Source organism: Rhinopithecus bieti, unplaced genomic scaffold (genome assembly GCF_001698545.2).
Source record: "Rhinopithecus bieti isolate Rb0 unplaced genomic scaffold, ASM169854v2 scaffold_9899, whole genome shotgun sequence".
Classification (NCBI taxonomy): domain Eukaryota; kingdom Metazoa; phylum Chordata; class Mammalia; order Primates; family Cercopithecidae; genus Rhinopithecus; species Rhinopithecus bieti.
This window is the reverse complement of record NW_016806979.1, coordinates 343,106-359,313: the sequence shown is the minus strand read 5'-3', so window position 1 is coordinate 359,313 and position 16,208 is coordinate 343,106. Positions and strand designations below refer to the sequence as shown.

At 49.0% G+C, this 16,208-nt stretch overlaps 1 protein-coding gene across 1 annotated transcript in view; it reads right to left on the bottom strand.

The window, feature by feature from the left end:
• The window catches only part of WDR45B (WD repeat domain 45B), a 35,710-nt gene continuing 19,502 nt past the window's right edge, over positions 1-16,208 (bottom strand). Inside the window, exons 3-9 of the mRNA XM_017879165.1 lie at positions 13,658-13,745; positions 11,521-11,615; positions 7,626-7,816; positions 4,792-4,877; positions 3,042-3,143; positions 1,993-2,114; positions 1-1,496 (exon numbers count right to left, since the gene is read on the bottom strand). Coding sequence (XP_017734654.1) covers positions 1,390-1,496; positions 1,993-2,114; positions 3,042-3,143; positions 4,792-4,877; positions 7,626-7,816; positions 11,521-11,615; positions 13,658-13,745 — 791 coding nt within the window. The 3' untranslated portion in view covers positions 1-1,389. The remainder of the gene's footprint in view (positions 1,497-1,992; positions 2,115-3,041; positions 3,144-4,791; positions 4,878-7,625; positions 7,817-11,520; positions 11,616-13,657; positions 13,746-16,208) is intronic.

Below are 16,208 nucleotides of genomic sequence, written 5' to 3'. Positions count from 1 at the left end.
TTACAGGTCCAGAGTACAACAAAATTAGTCACTTTTATTTAAAGAAACATTACAAATAAGTGTGCAAAATTAAACATGATTAAATACACATAAAAGGAACATGCATACTTTACATCAAAATCCACATACAAAGTTAGCTGATTACATGACAGTGACAGTAAAGGAACTGAAGGAACTGGCAAAACCAAGAACTTGCTGCTACGCAGGTTTTATATGTTTGCAATCTGAAATCAAAACCATAAAATAGAGTTTCTTTAACGGGAATTTAAGAAAATTAAATATATATCCCAAGTAGCTGACAATATAGAGCCCATAACCTATTTTAGTTACCAAATGTTAAAAAAAAAGTTATGCGCCTTTCCTTCCCAAAATGTTAGTGTGTAGCTATTCTTATAAATGAGGGGAGGGGAGACGGTGGACTTGGGGGCTTGGAGGCCAGACCAAGGCATTTCCCTCCACACTAGCGGGAACTGCAGCGGGCCCTCCCAGACACTGCTCTGGCAGATGACCCCGAAGTGAAAGGATGTTTTCCCCCACATCAAATGTTCACAGTCCGTGCATCACTCTGCTGTTCCCTACACATAGCCGGGAAACAGATTTAACCCAGAATGTAACCAGGAGACCCCGCGCCCCTGCCCCGCACACGCCTGAGGTCTGACAGCTCGGCTTCTAGGGTGGCCTGGTGTCTGCCGCGTTCCAATGGCCCCAACAGAGACGGGGACGCCACCCACGGGCACAGATGACCACGTTGCGGGTACAGAGAAGACCACGGGCTGGGCTCACGCGAGGGCAACGTTCTCGCTACGTTCTCTCCACAGCGTCAGGTCGCTTTTTCTTCATGTTCGGACGGGAGAAGGAATTCCTTTCTCCTTTTCTAAGGCAAGCTGCTGGTGTTCTATTTAAATCTGCTTATAATGTAAGAACTTACGTTTACACACTTGTTCACTTCCCCGCTGCAGACTCAGTAAGAACGATGGAATCTGTTGCAAAAACAAACTTGAACTCGTCCACCCTCTCAGCCCAGTCCCCAGGTCTGTATGGAGCCCCTGTCAGTGTGAGACGCTGTGGAGCCACTGAAGCGAACGTCACAGCTGAACTCACGGGGACAGCCACGGCCACTCGAGCTGGTCACAGCTGAGCTCATGGGAACAGCCACGGCCACTCAAGCTGGTCACAGCCACTGAGTACCTACGGTCCCTTGATGATGATTCTCTCTTTAATACTGGAAATGGGAGTCCTTAGGAAAGCAGACAACCACATATGGCTTCGAGACCAAGGTCCCTGGGCAGACCCTCCAGCCCGTGGCCCAGGAGGCCCCTGGGGCGCGGGCACCAGCCCCGAGAGCCTGAAGGCGGCAGGTGGTGGGTGCTGTGGCGCTCCGGGCTGGAGTCACAGCTTGTCATCGGTCATCTCTAGAAACTGCGCGTAGACATCCCGGATGCACTCCCCCTTGGGGTTGAACAGGAATTTGTAGTAGCTGCCGTCTGCACAAATTGCTGGGATAGAAGGAGACCATTTTACCCGTGTTTCTTTCCCCCAAAGTTAAAAGCAACGAGTCCCACTGAGCTGAACTGCAAACAGTCTCTTGGAGCCAGGCAGCTGCTCTGAAAGCCCCAAAAGGCCCCAGGTCCCCACTGAGTGCACTCGGCACCGTGGCTGGGCGTCCCGACTGTCTTGGGGTGAACATCTAGTCACCTAGTGTTGGCTACAGGGTAAGAAACATTCTTTGGTCATCTATACAAACACTGGAAGACCCGTCCCAGTGATTTCCTGGGGAGACTGGAGGGATGGAATGGGGGTTGAAGACATCCCAAATGGCCGTGCAGACCATAAGCCGGACACACTGAGCCCACAGGAGAAATAAGGGGAACTGGGCAGCCATCAGTGCCACAGCGAGGTGGTGGGAATTCTATGGGAAGTTGGGTCCGAGGCTCAGTGGATGTAGCCCAGGTGGGATGGGCTGGGACGTTCCCTCCAGGAAGGACCACTCACCAATGACGGCGTTTGGCTCTGTTCCAAAGGCACAAATGCACGGAGAGCCTGAGGGAACCTGAAACTTGGAGAAACTCCACTTGGAACTGAAGTATTTTGGAAGGAAACTGGCTGAGGCCAAACTGTGAAGATAAAAAAAGAAAGGGTGGTTGCATCCACAAAAGTTTACAGGAAAAAAAAAAAAATCACCTGCTTAAACTCAGAATGCTGCTGAAAATATTAAAATGCTATTTCATATAGTTTGAGCTTTAATGAATTTTTTTTTGCCATTACTGACAAAGCCTGTTGTACGATTTTATTTTTATTTTTATTTTTATTTTTTTGAGACGGAGTTTCGCTCTGTCGCCCAGGCTGGAGTGCGGTGGCCGGATCTCAGCTCACTGCAAGCTCCGCCTCCCGGGTTCACGCCATTCTCCTGCCTCAGCCTCCTGAGTAGCTGGGACTACAGGCGCCCGCCACCTTGCCCGGCTAGTTTGCGATTTTATTTTTACATTCTATTTTTGCTTTTTTTTTTTTTTTTTTTGAGACGGAGTCTTACTCTGTCGCCCAGGCTGGAGTGCAGGGGCGCGATCTCGGCTCATTACAAGCTCCGCCTCCCGGGTTCAAGTGATTCTCCTGCCTCAGCCTCCCAAGTAGCTGGGACTACAGGTGCCCGGCACCACGCCCGGCTAGTTTTTGTAGTTTTAGTAGAGACGGGTTTCACCATGTTGGCGAGGCTGGTCTCGAACTCCTGACCTCAGGTTATCTGCCCACATCGGCCTCCCAAAGAGCTGGGATTATAGGTGTGAGCCACCGTGCCCGGTCTGCACTGATTTTTAAACCCCAAGAAATATCAATCAGATGAAAAAGATTTCAGCACTGATAGCATGTGAGGTCTATCCACACTGCTTTGCTGGCATCGGGGCGTCTGTGTACACTGCCCTGATGACATGTGGGGTCTATCCACACTGCCCTGCTGGCGTAGGGGGGTCCCGTCCTGTCTACACTGAAACAACAGGGACTCCCTTCATCCTTGAGCTTTTCCCACCAGCAGGCACCCTAACACCTACCTGGACTGTTTATTCCTTTTTGGATCTTCAGCTGCAAAAATATGCACTGTGCCGTGGTCACTGGATACGCAGATGAGGGATGCGTCCTGATTGAAGTTAATGCTGCAGAGAAAACCAGCACAGCTCAGTTTTGTGTGGATGTGGACAGAGACTTAACCCACAGCACTTGTCAACACCGCGGAAGACCTCAACATTCCCACTCTGGAGGTGCCGATTCTGAATATGGCCCTTTCTTTAACAAGCTGACAACCATCCCCACAGCACCACAGGTTGAAGCCACAAAGCCACAGCCACAATCCAGTGTATCATGGCAAGAATCTTCCTCGGGTGCCCCACAAATGCAGCTGGTGAGCTGTGTGTCTGGGAGAGGGAAGGGGCTTCCTGCAGACCACCCCCCACATGCCACTCAGGGCTGCTCTCAGGAGACTCAGGTGAGAAACACACATTCTCTCCAATGATCCTGGCCCCAGGAGGTGCAGGCTGCCCCTATGGAGGTCACCTGGGCTGGGGCAGGCATTGGCTGCGTGCTGTCTGTTCTGGGAGCAGACAGGCGTGTGCTCTGCACACCACAAGGCCCAGGACCTCATGGGTAAAGCCACTGTATTTATATATTAATTACATTTTCTTTCTTTTCTTTTTTTTTTTTTTTGAGACAGAGTCTCGCTTTGTTGCCCAGGCTGGAGTGCAGTGGCACGACCCTGGCTCACTGCAACCTCCACCTCCCAGGTTCAAGCGATCCTCCTGCCTCAGCCTCCCGAGTAGCTGCGATTACAGGCACACGCCACCACGCCCAGCTAATTTTTGTATTTTTAGTACAGACAGGGTTTTGCCATGTTGGCCAGGCTGGTCTTGAACTCCCGACCTCAGGTGATCCACCTGCCTTAGCCTCCCAAAGTGCTGGGATTACAGGCGGGAGCTGCCACACCTGGCTAAATTAATTACATTTTCATCTCAAAGACCCAAATGCTGCTCAATACTAGCCAAAGGGGAGGCACCAGGCCTCCTGGCCATGGCCACAGGGCATGAGATCCTACCCAAGTAGGGCTTCAGCATGAGACACCCGGGGGCTGCAGGGACACCACTGAGGGGCGGCAGTGTGGCCTCTCAGACTCTAACAGGCTGGAATCAGACAAACCAACACGGTCTCCAGCATCGCCTTAAACACAAGCCGGAGCACTGGTGAAGCGGTGACACTGGCAGAAACACCAGAAAGACTAAAAGTCAACAGGAGTGAACCCGAGCCCGCCGGCCAGGGCAGCAGCGCGACCCTCTACAAAACACAGCAACTGGCCTGGCGTGTGGTACACAACTGTGGTCCCTGTTACTCAAGAGGCCGAGGCAGGAGAATCGCATGAGCCCAGGAGGTCGGGGCTGTAGTGAGCCGTGACAGCATCACTGCAGTCCAGCCTGGGCAACAGAGCAAGACGTTGCCTCAAAACAAAAACAACAAAAACCCCAAAAACCAACAACAACAAACAACAACAACAACACCCAGCAAACACGGATCAATGTGGAAGCAGGGTTAATTACGACATTTTCTACTTTTGGGTCATTTCCCACAATAACAACTTATAATTAATTATAATTTAAAAAGCTGAACCCAACCCCCTAGCAGCCCAAGTTCTCCCTCCTCTAGCCTTACGGGGTAGAGGGTGCCTGCTCCTACCCCCTCTCCCGCAGCCCAAAGGCCCATTTCCGTGCTGTCTGTCGGCCCAAAGCTCTTCTCCGGTGAAGCTGGGGGTGCCCTTACCAGTAAATATTGGCTGCTTGAGAGCCTCTTCGCAGCTCCTGGATTAAATGCCCTGATGAAGTATCAAATATTCTTATAAGGGTCCCCTTTGAAAAACAGTGAAGTGTTTCGTTATCAAAGATTCAAAACTTTTTCGTTCGTTTTTGAAATGATTTACATTCACAAACCCATTAGTCCACACAAGCCTTTCTCAGACTCACCCACATCATCTAATACTTAACGTTCTCCTCCAACGGCCAGCACACAGCCCTGCCCCTGAGAGTTGGCTGGTGGCTCCTGGTCCCACAGCACTGGGCACACGTCGAGAGAGGCCTCAGGAGACAACCCCCTGACCGGGCCGTGTGGACTGACCCTGGACGCCTGCATCCCTGGCTGACACACAGGAGGAACACCCAGGCCCAGGCTCCCTGCTCCTGCTACATGGTGTGCTCATCTGAGAAGCACTGTTCGAATCCTAACTCCCCCAGATAGCTAGGAAAAGCAGCATGGGAATCCTGCCATCAAAAAGGTGAAGCAAAAAAAATAATAATAAAAGGACTTAAAACCATTCACGTCAGCTATGCTGGCTTTCCCAAGAAAGAGGTGCCCAAGACCTCGGGTGCCGGGGGGCGTTTTTAACATTTCCTCCAGAACGAGGAGGACTCTTCAGCTGATTCTGACAGCTGGGAAAACGAGAACTGTTGCATCTTTTGTTGAACACTCTTTGACAACATCCAACAAAAAATCTGTATATCCTTCAACCCAGCAGCCCCTACTCCTGGGAGTTCAGTAAGGAGGCAGCTTGTGGGGGACAAGGCAGGAGCAGCTCTATAGGGTGACTGCTGACAGCATGGGATGGGTCACAGATGTTGCAAGGCTCTGTGTAATCCCATCTACCTGGCTAACCCAGAGGGCACTGCTGAACTAAGAAAGCAGGAAGCAGAGAAGCATCCACATTCCTAACAGGGAGATAAAGAAGAAAAAGTTGCAGGGAGGTGGGGATGGAGAATCTAAAGGCAAAAAAGATAAGAAAAAATTTATCAAAAAATATAGAGGAACCATATTTCTAATTCATACAAAATTATATATATTTTTTTGCTAATACAATACCGTTCTAAAAAATACTACCTAAAGGGCTGGGCGCGGTGGCTCACGCCTGTAATCCCAGCACTTTGGGGGCCAAGACGGGCGGATCACCTGAGGTCAGGAGTTCGAGACCAGCCTGACCAACATGGTGAAACCCCGTTTCTACTAAAAATACAAAAATTAGCCAGGCATGATGGCAGGTGCCTCTCATCCCGGCTACTCGGGAGGTGGAGGCAGGAGAATCGCTTGAACCCAGGAGGCGGAGGTGGCAGTCAGCCGAGATCGCACCACTGCACTCCAGCCTGGATGACAGATCAAAACTCAATCTCAAAAAACAAAACAAAACAAAACAAAAACTACCTAGAAATAACTAAACCTGCTCTCAGCTGTGTCCCAGGAGTGAGCGGGACGCGCCCCAAGCCATGTGTCCCCATGTGCTGAGGAGGGACCCTGGTGCTGGCACCGTGTCAAAGGGTAGGACAGGGCCCCCACACTGAACCTCCGCGGACCGTGCCCACAAATGGATCCCGTCACTGGCTTGTGGTCTCACCTCCTTCACAATTTATAATTTCCTACAAAGCAACACTGGGCTTGCAGTCTGCAATGAAAACTATAGTAAAAGATACCAATTTTCTTTGTAAAAATCTGAATTCAGGCAAAAAGAAGTATAAAGAATTCCAGATTTAAAATTATTTTAAAAAGTTAACTTTGGGAGGCCAAGACGGGCGGATCACGAGGTCAGGAGATCGAGACCATCCTAGTTAACACGGTGAAACCCTGTCTCTACTAAAAAATACAAAAAACTAGCCGGGCGTGGTGGCGGGCGCCTGTAGTCCCAGCTACTCGGGAGGCTGAGGCAGGAGAATGGCATAAACCCGGGAGGCGGAGCTTGCAGTGAGCTGAGATCCGGCCACTGCACTCCAGCCTGGGCGACAGAGCGAGACTCCGTCTCAAAAAAAAAAAAAAAAAAAGTTAACAGTTCTTCTGATCTCACACCTTAAAAGACAATGTGTCCAATATGTCAATATTTTAAGTTATAATCTGGTGGTAATTCAATGAAGACATATAACTAAGCAGGTAAAAAGGGTTTGGAGCTGTCTGTTCTCAGGCTGTGAAGACAGAAACACCGAAACTGAGTGGTTCTGCAAAATCTACAACAACATGACAAAGCTGTCATGTCTGATTCTTCTAATAAACTTGGATGTGTATGTATTTTTGTTTCCTTTTTTTTGAGATGGAGTCTCACTCTGTCACCTGGGCTGCAGTGCAGTGGCAGGATCTCAGCTCACTGCAACCTCCACCTCCTGGGTTCAAGTGATTCTCCTGCCTTAGTGTTCTCAGTAGCTGAGATTAGAGGCACACACCACCATGCCTGGTTACTTTTTGTATTTTCAGTAGAGACGGGATTTCACCATCTTGGCCAGCCTGGTCTCAAACTCCTGACCTCAAGTGACCCGCCCGCCTTGGCCTCCCAAAGTGCTGGGATTACGGGTGTGAGCCACGGCCCCTGGCCCTGTTTCTTTGGTTTATCATATTTTACAAGGCACTGCTTTGTAAATAATTGGAAATAAAACCGGTCCCTGGGCACAAGACGACCTGTGAAGACTTCAACCTCTCCGGTGACATGACCAGCCAGGTCCACAGGCCCCTGAGGGGCTCCAGGTGGGGGCAGGCCCACTGCCTTTTGAGTCTTGATACAGGGAGTGGCCATTTTGCTGAGCCTGCTGCTCCAGGAGGCACAACGCCAACAAGGTGAGGGGCACACTTACTTTCTCAGATGCAGTTGCAATTCTTGTTCCCTGCAGGTTGAGTGCAATGCAGCTCAGGACACCCTCGTGTGCAGGAATGTCCACTGGTGGCTTCTCCGTGCTGGCCAGGTCCACGAGCTGCACATGGCCCGTGTGTGTGCCCGGGAAGGCCAGGAGGGAGTTATTACTATTGGGACAAAGGACACAGAGGCCTGCATGGAGACAGAGGACACCAATCAAGAACTGCCTTTGATTTCTCGCAGCCAAAGTCCACTTTCTGCCCAAGTTCTCCGAAAAAACAGATGTATATCATTTATATCAGAACCACAAATTCAATTTAGACTTTTCATTGTAAAGAGTATGAGAGGACTAAGCAAAGCTACCTCACATGAGACTTCCTTATAATCAATACATGTGCTGAATAACTCTACCAACCATCCGTCCGTCATGGTACGCGCTACCGAAAATGCAACGCGAAACTGATCACTTTACCAACCGTCCGTCTGTCATGGTACGTGCTACCGAAAACGCAATGCGAAACTGATCACTTTACCAACTGTCCATCGCGTCCCTCATGGTACGCAGTACCGAAAATGCAATGTGAAACTGATCACTTTACCATCTGGGGTACTTCCCAAAAGATCTCAAAAAGCAAGAACCACAGGACCGGCCGGGCACGGTGGCTCAAACCTGCAGTCCCAGCACTTTGGGAGGCCGAGATGGGTGGATCACGAGGTCAGGAGATTGAGACCATCCTGGCTAACACCGTGAAACCGCGTCTCTACTAAAAAAAATACAAAACACTAGCCGGGCGAGGTGGCAGCCTCTGTAGTCCAAGCTACTCGAGAGGCTGAGGCAGGAGGATGGCGTGAACCCGGGAGGCGGAACTTGCAGTGAACTGAGATCCGGCCACTGCACTCCACCCTGGGAGACAGAGGGAGACTCCGTCTCACAAAAAAAAAAAAAAAAAAAAAAAAAGGCAAGAACCACAGGACCATAGGGAAAGATGTTGCCACCGCCAGTTCTCAGAGAAATGCAAACTAAAACCACAAGGAGATGCCGTTACCAGTGAGATATCATCACACACGCACGGAACGGCTACAGCTAGAGAGACCGACAATGCTGGAACACTCATAAATCAAGGATGAGATGCAAGAGGACACACGGCCACTCTGGAAAATAAATGGCCGCATTTTATAGAGTCAGACACAACCACAACATGGCCGCGACCCGACAGCCGAACCCTCAGTGTCAATGCAACGGAAACAAAACGACCCACACAATGGCTGCTATGGAAACGTGCGGCGGCTCCTTCACAACAGCCAAAAATGGCCGGAGACCAATGAAGTCACACACACACAGAGGACAAATACAGTAAAACCACATACACACACACAAGACAAATCATGTAAAACCATACACACACACAGACAAGTAACATGTAAACCACGAATACCACCACAAGCAAATACATGTAAAAAACCACATACAACACACACAGAGGACAAATACATGTAAAACACATCACACACTACAGAGGACAAATACATGTAACATACACATAACACACACACGAGGACAATACATGTAACAACCACATATCACACACAGAGGACAAATAATCGTAAAAAACCACATATACACAACACAGGACAAATAATCATGTAAAAACAATATACCACACACAAGACAATACATGTAAAAACAATACACACACCAAGACAAATACATGTAGAAAACCACATACACACACACAAGACAAATACATGGTAAAACCATATAACACAACCAGAGACAATATCAATGTAAAAAAACCACATTACACACACAGAGACAAATACATGTAAAACCACATACATACACAGAGGACAAATACATGTAAAACCACATATACACACAAGAGGACAAATACATGTAAAAATCGCACATATAACACCACATAGGAACAATACAATGTAAAACACATACCACACACCAGAGGAAATACATGTAAACCACATTACACACACATACAAGACAAATACATGTAAAAACCACATATACACACACCAGAGGACAATACATGTAAAACCACATATCACATCAAACACAAGACAATACAGTGTAAAAACCACATATACACACATACAGATGGACTAATACATGTAATTGACCACATATCACACACATACAGAGGACAATAATGTAAAACCACACACACACACACACAGAGACAAATACATGTAAACAGACCCACATCACACACACACAAGACAATACATGAAAACCACATACACACACATCAGAGCAAAACATGTAAAAACACATATAGCAGACACACACAAGACAAATACTATGTAAAAAAACACATATACAATCACACAGACAGAGGCAACATGTAAAAACCACATATACACACCACAGACAATATCATGTAAAACCACATATACCACCACAGAGGACCCAATACATGTAATAACACATATACACACACAGAGGACAAATAATGTAAAAACACATACAACACACACACGAGGACAAATACTTAAAAGCACATATACACACACACAGACAATACATGTAAAACACATATAATCACACACAGAGGACAACTACATGTAAACAATACACAGCCACAAGACAAATACATGTAAAAACCACATATACACACACAGAGGACAAATACATGTAAAAACCACATATACACACACACAGAGGACAAATACATGTAAAAACCACATATACACACACACAAGACAAATACATGTAAAAAAAAACACACACAGAGGACAAATACATGTAAAAAACAAAACCCGAGGGTTGAGTGGGGAGGGGACTTTCCCAAGAAAGTTTTCCAGGAGATGAGACTGTTCTTTTTTTCTTTAGAGTCTCATTGTTGCCCAGGCTGGAGTGCTGTGGCGCAATCTCGGCTCACTGCAACCTCTACCTCCTGGGTTCAAGTGATTCTCCTGCCTCAGCCTCCCGAGTAGCTAGGATTACCGGCGCCACCACCACGCCTGGCTAGTTTTTTGTATTTGCAGTAGAGACAGGATTTCACTATGTTAGCCAGGATGGTCTCAAACTCCTGACCTTGTGATCTGCCGCCTCGGCCTCCAAAAGTGCTGGGATTACAGGCTTGAGCCACTACGCCTGGCCACAAATGGTATTTATTTATTTATTTATTTATTTATATTTATTTTTTGAGACAGAGTCTAGCTCTGTCGTCCAGGCTGGAGTGCAGTGGTGTGATCTCGGCTCACTGCAACCTCCACCTCCCAGGTTCACGCCATTCTCCTGCTTCAGCCTCCCAAGTAGCTGGGACCATAGGCGCCCGCCACCTCGCCCGGCTAGTTTTTTTGTATTTTTAGTAGAGACGGGGTTTCACGGTGTTAGCCAGGATGGTCTCAATCTCCTGACCTCGTGATCCGCCCGCCTCAGCCTCCCAAAAGTGCTGGGATTACAGGCGTGAGCCACCGCGCCCGGCCAAGAATGGTATTCTTAAAACGAGTGAGTTTTATGTAAATTTTACCCCAACAAAGCCAGGGGCAAAACCTCAACATTTAAAGAGATATGAAGATGGTACAACAAATGAAAAAGTCAAACACAATCAATCCTCCAATTCAGAAGACAAGGGAAGGAAATGCTTGAGCCCAAAACTCAGTGGCTCCCAATGTGGTGAAAACATGGGTTCCTGGTTCACTGCGGAGGTCCTGAGAGGCCACAATCACTGGGGGGGAGGGGACAGGGCCCCCACTCTGTGACTCTGGTCAGAAGGAAGTTTTGGGGTGCTGAGCTGTGGGCCCTGGAAGGTCAGTCTCCTCTGGAGGCCCCTCTGTGCTCAGGACTGCTCTCGCCAAGGCACCCTGCTCAGAAAGAGACCTGCTCGGAGAAGGGAGTGCCCAGGACAGGCGTCGCCCTCGTCTGCTCAGTTCCTCACCTTTGGGGTTGTAGCAGGTTTCGAAGACGTGCAGCTGATGGGGATTGTGTGTGAATGTGAACACCTTAATCATGGAGTCCAAAACCACCACAATTCTGCAAAGAAAAACATGATCAGAGCTGCTTTCCTCCAAAGTCAAACCCAAACATTTTATGCTCCTGTTCTTCTCATACTGAAACTGAGAGACACTGGAAATACCACACAGAAAAGGATCATTCCTGAAGAAAAACCTCTGGAGGCAGGAACCAGCGCGAGGCCTGAAGGCAAGTGCACGCAGGCCGGCTCTGCCGAGGGAGTGCCTCTCGCCTGGGTGAAGGCCAGCCTAAGAGACGTCTCTGAGGTTCAGAGAGACATCATCAAACATTTCATCTAGGTTCAGAACTGAGCAAAACACACAGCGGGAAGTGGTATTTTTATGCTCCTGTGTCTGGAAAAAATAAGAAAAGTCTGAAGGCAGAAGTTCCTAGATCTGGCTCAAGCATTTGATTATTATTACTTTTTTAATAGACAGAGTCTTACTTTGTTGCTCAGGCTGGAGTGCAGTGGCACGACCTCGGCTCACTGCAACCTCCACCCCCCTGAGTTCAAGCAATTCTCCTGCCTCAGTCTCCCAAGTAGCTGGGATTACAGGTGCACCTCCATTCCCAGCTGATTTTTGTTTTTTTAGTAGAGATGGGGTATAGGCTGGTCTCTAACTCCTGACCTCATGATCCGCCCACCTCGGCCTCCCAAACGGCCGGGATTACAGGCATGAGCCACGGTGCCCAGCGACATTTGCATTACTAAGGGCCTTTAAATACTGACGTTATTAAAATGACAAACCCACACAAAAATGCAGGAAAGCTGGCCGGGTGCAGTGGCTCATGCCTGTAATCCCAGCACTTTGGGAGGCCGAGGCGGGTGGATCATGAGGTCAAGAGATTGAGACCATCCTGGCCAACATGGTGAAACCTTGTCTCTACTAAAAATTCAAAAATCAGCCGGCCATGGTGGCTCACACCTGGAATCCCAGCACTTTGGGAGGCCGAGGCGGGCAGATCACCAGGTCAGGAGATGGAGACCATGCTGGCTAACACAGTGAAACCCTGTCTCTACTAAAAATACAAAAAAATCAGCCAGGCGTTGTGGCGGGAGCCTGCAGTCCCAGCTAATCGGGGGGCTGAGGCAGGAACTGCTTGAACCCGGGAGGTGGAGCTTGCAGTAAGCTGAGATCATGCCACTGCACTCCAGCCTGAGTAACAGAGAGAGAGAGAGACTCTGTCTCAAAAAATAATAATAATAAAAATTAAAATTAAAACAAAACAAAACAAAAATAAGCCAGGCGTGGTGGCGTGCGCCTGTAGTCCCAGCTACTTGGGAGGCTGAGGCAGGAATTGCTTGAACCCGGGAGGCGGAGCTTGCAGTGAGCTGAGACTGTGCCACTGCACTCCAGCCTAGCAACAGAGCAAGACTCTATCTCAAAAAAAAAAAAAAAAGAAACAAAAACAAAAAAAAGCAGGGAGGTGAAATGACCTCTGTTTACATCCAACTTGCTCGGCCGCTGTCCTCCCACAGCCGACAGAGATGGAAATCTTAGAGTAAAATATGTAAATCATATTAAATAAAAACCCAAATGAACGAACTCTGTGCTGTTTTGCTCCATGTACTAGGACAAACTTCCATATTCCCCCTAAATGCCCCTGAGGCCGTGGCTGACAGAGCCACCTGCTACTTTCGACACAGAAAATTCCATTTTTCTTTACCCTCAAATCGAAAACCTTTACTGAGAGGCAGCATTTGGCAAAGCAGGGGCTACAAGCAAAGTTAATTCAAGGCTCCAAACTCATGTCCTCAGCTCTGCACATGTCAGAATGGGACAGAACTCACCATGGCGAGACCCACTGCCTGGTCCACTGTGGCGCATGTCATCCACGCCCACCACCTACTTACCTCCAGTGGAGCCCCGAAAACAAATACGATTCGCTGCCTTTCTTGCAGCAATATAAATAATCCTTATATCCTTTGGGTTATAAAAACCAGGGCCAACATTTTAATACATAATTTCCTAAACATTTTTCTGCTAGAAATAGAAAAGTATTTCAGCCATCTTTAGAGAAAGTGAAACTCCACTTCAAAAAGTTACTGACACCAAACCCACCTATCTCGCCGCAGCTTGACTGCCTTGACTTCTGTAGAAAATTCTATTTCAATAACAGTCTTCTTCTTCAAGTCATCCCAGATCATTACTGAAATATCAGAAAGAACAGATGAATGCAGTCATGAACAGGCCACGGTGCTGGGATGCAGAGACGCCAGCTTGACACCTAAGGTGGTTTCTCTTCCCACTGGCACGGCTGTGCCCAGCCCCAGGCCTCAGACACACACCCGCACCTGGGAGGCCTTGGGGGTACAACTCAAACCGGGAGCTGTGCCGGGGATCTGCCCTCAGGCCCCTTCCCCACTCACAGCATCTCCCCTTCTTGGTAGCTGGCCGCCCACCTGCTCCCTCCCCGCCCGTTCCTCTCTCAGTGCCCGCGGCCAGTCTACAGGCATGCACTACCACGCCCAGCTAAGTTTTATTTGGTAGAGGTGGGGTTTTACCATGTTGCCCAGGCTGGCCTCGAACTTCTGGGCTGACGTGATCCACCCGCCTCAACTTCCCAAAGTGCTAGGATTGCACGTGTGAGCCACCGCACCCAGCCCCTGCTCCTTTTTAAGTTCAAAATTTCTTCTGTCTTGTTTGCCTGCTAACATTGCAACATTCTATTAGGATAAATTAGCAGTCTGTGTTCTAAGGGCTAATGTACCAATAAGCTTTAGGGATGAGAATGCCAACTGAAGAACTACAGGAGGGATGGGTGCAGTGGCTCACGCCTGTGATCCCAGTGCTTTGGGAGGCTGGGGTGTGAGAGCCCTTGAGGCCAAGAGTTCAGGACCAGCCTGGGCAACATAGTGACACTCCCATCACTGAAAAAAAAAGTTATTAAAAATTAGTCACAGCTACTCAGGTTGAGTCCAGGAGTCTGAGGTTGCAATGAGCTATAATCACCCCACTGCACTCCAATCTGGTCAACAGAGGAAGACCCAGTCTCAAAAAAAACACACCAAAACCACAGCCAGGCACGATAGCTCACACCTGCAAGCCCAGCACTTTGGGAGGCAGAGGCGGGCGGATCAATGGAGCTCAGAGTTTGAGACCAGCGTGGGCAACATGTCCAAACACTCTCTACTAAAAACACAAAAAGTAGCCAGGTGTGGTGGGTGCTCCTGTCGTCTCAGCTACTTGGGAGGCTGAGGCGGAAGAATCACCTGAGCCTGGGGAGGTCGAAGCTGCAGTAAGCCAGGATTACACAACTGCATTCCAGCCTGGGCAATACAGTGAGACCCTGTCTCAAAACTAAATAAATAAATAAAAATCAAGTTTACTAGTAAAAAAAAAAAGTATCTTTAGATGCTACAAAAAGTACATGCACTCAAAACCTGCTGAATACTGCTTTCTTCTAAGTCTGTGAAATTCTAAGTCTTTTTCATCTCTTAGAAACTTTATAATGAGAATGAGACCTGAGATTACCTCATACAAATGGCTCCCTTGTTAGCACCTGGGGTCTCCCAGCAATGCCAGAGGTAAGGCAAGGGAAGCGGCCCTCGAGGCCGCCTGACTTCCACCTGTAAGCTTCCCTTCCTCCTTAATGGTCGATGAAGTTCTTCTCCATGACAAGACACAGACCAAATCACCAGCAGGATTTCTGCCCATCCCCAATTAGCCAGGGCAAAGTCATTCTCCTGCAAAGCCTGCCCCGCTCTCTCTCTGTGGAACCTCTGCTGTCCCTTCCGGGTGGGCTCCTCCAGAGGACCCACAAGCCACAGGCCTCTGCCCCTCTGGGCTGGGCTAGCTCTCAACTCTGCTTTGAAGCTGGCAGACTAACCTCGGACCTGTGAGACTACAGAACCGCTCAAACGCCAAGACCTCAACCCCTGTCTTCCACTGTTCTTCCTGTCAATAATCTCTTCCCATTTCATTTATCTGCTCCTAATTCCAAAACAAAAATAAACGTATCAGGCAGGGCCAGCCCTCACCTGAGTGTGGACTCTCTTCTGCACATTCATGTTCATGCAGTTCACGGGGCTCTGCTGAGAACTGTGAGCTGGGCCCCAAAGCCTGTCACGAGTCATCTAGAACCTTCTGCCTTTCCACACAATCCCTTTGTGCCTGATCTGGGCTGGGCTATTCTATTCCTAAGTACGTGGTCTCACCCAGATCCTAGTTCACCCGCTCACTTCCCACTTGGCATGTGGCGCCCCCACAGCCCCATCCTGGTCTTGATTCTGAACTGCCTCCCTCACTGAGCCTCTCCTTCCCTCCCCACCTCCTTACACCCCCCCACCCCACCCCCACCACTGGGCTCCCACTCAGCCATCCTCCAAGACCACCGGCAGCCTTCAACGTCACCAGAACCAGACCGCTTTTCTCAGGCCTCCTCCCGCCTAGCACTGGGCTCCGATGAGGATGCTTGCTCCACTTTTCCTGCCTCTCCCCATCAACAGGGGCTTCCCACGCCTGCCCCATCCACTGGTGTCTCTTCACTCACCTCATGCACTGAGTCCAGACCAGAACTTTCCCAAAACATAGATCTGACGGCATCTCCTTCGGGGCCACACGTTACCTGGCATTCGAGCCTCCCAGAGATCTGCCTCCCACCTCCCGCCCC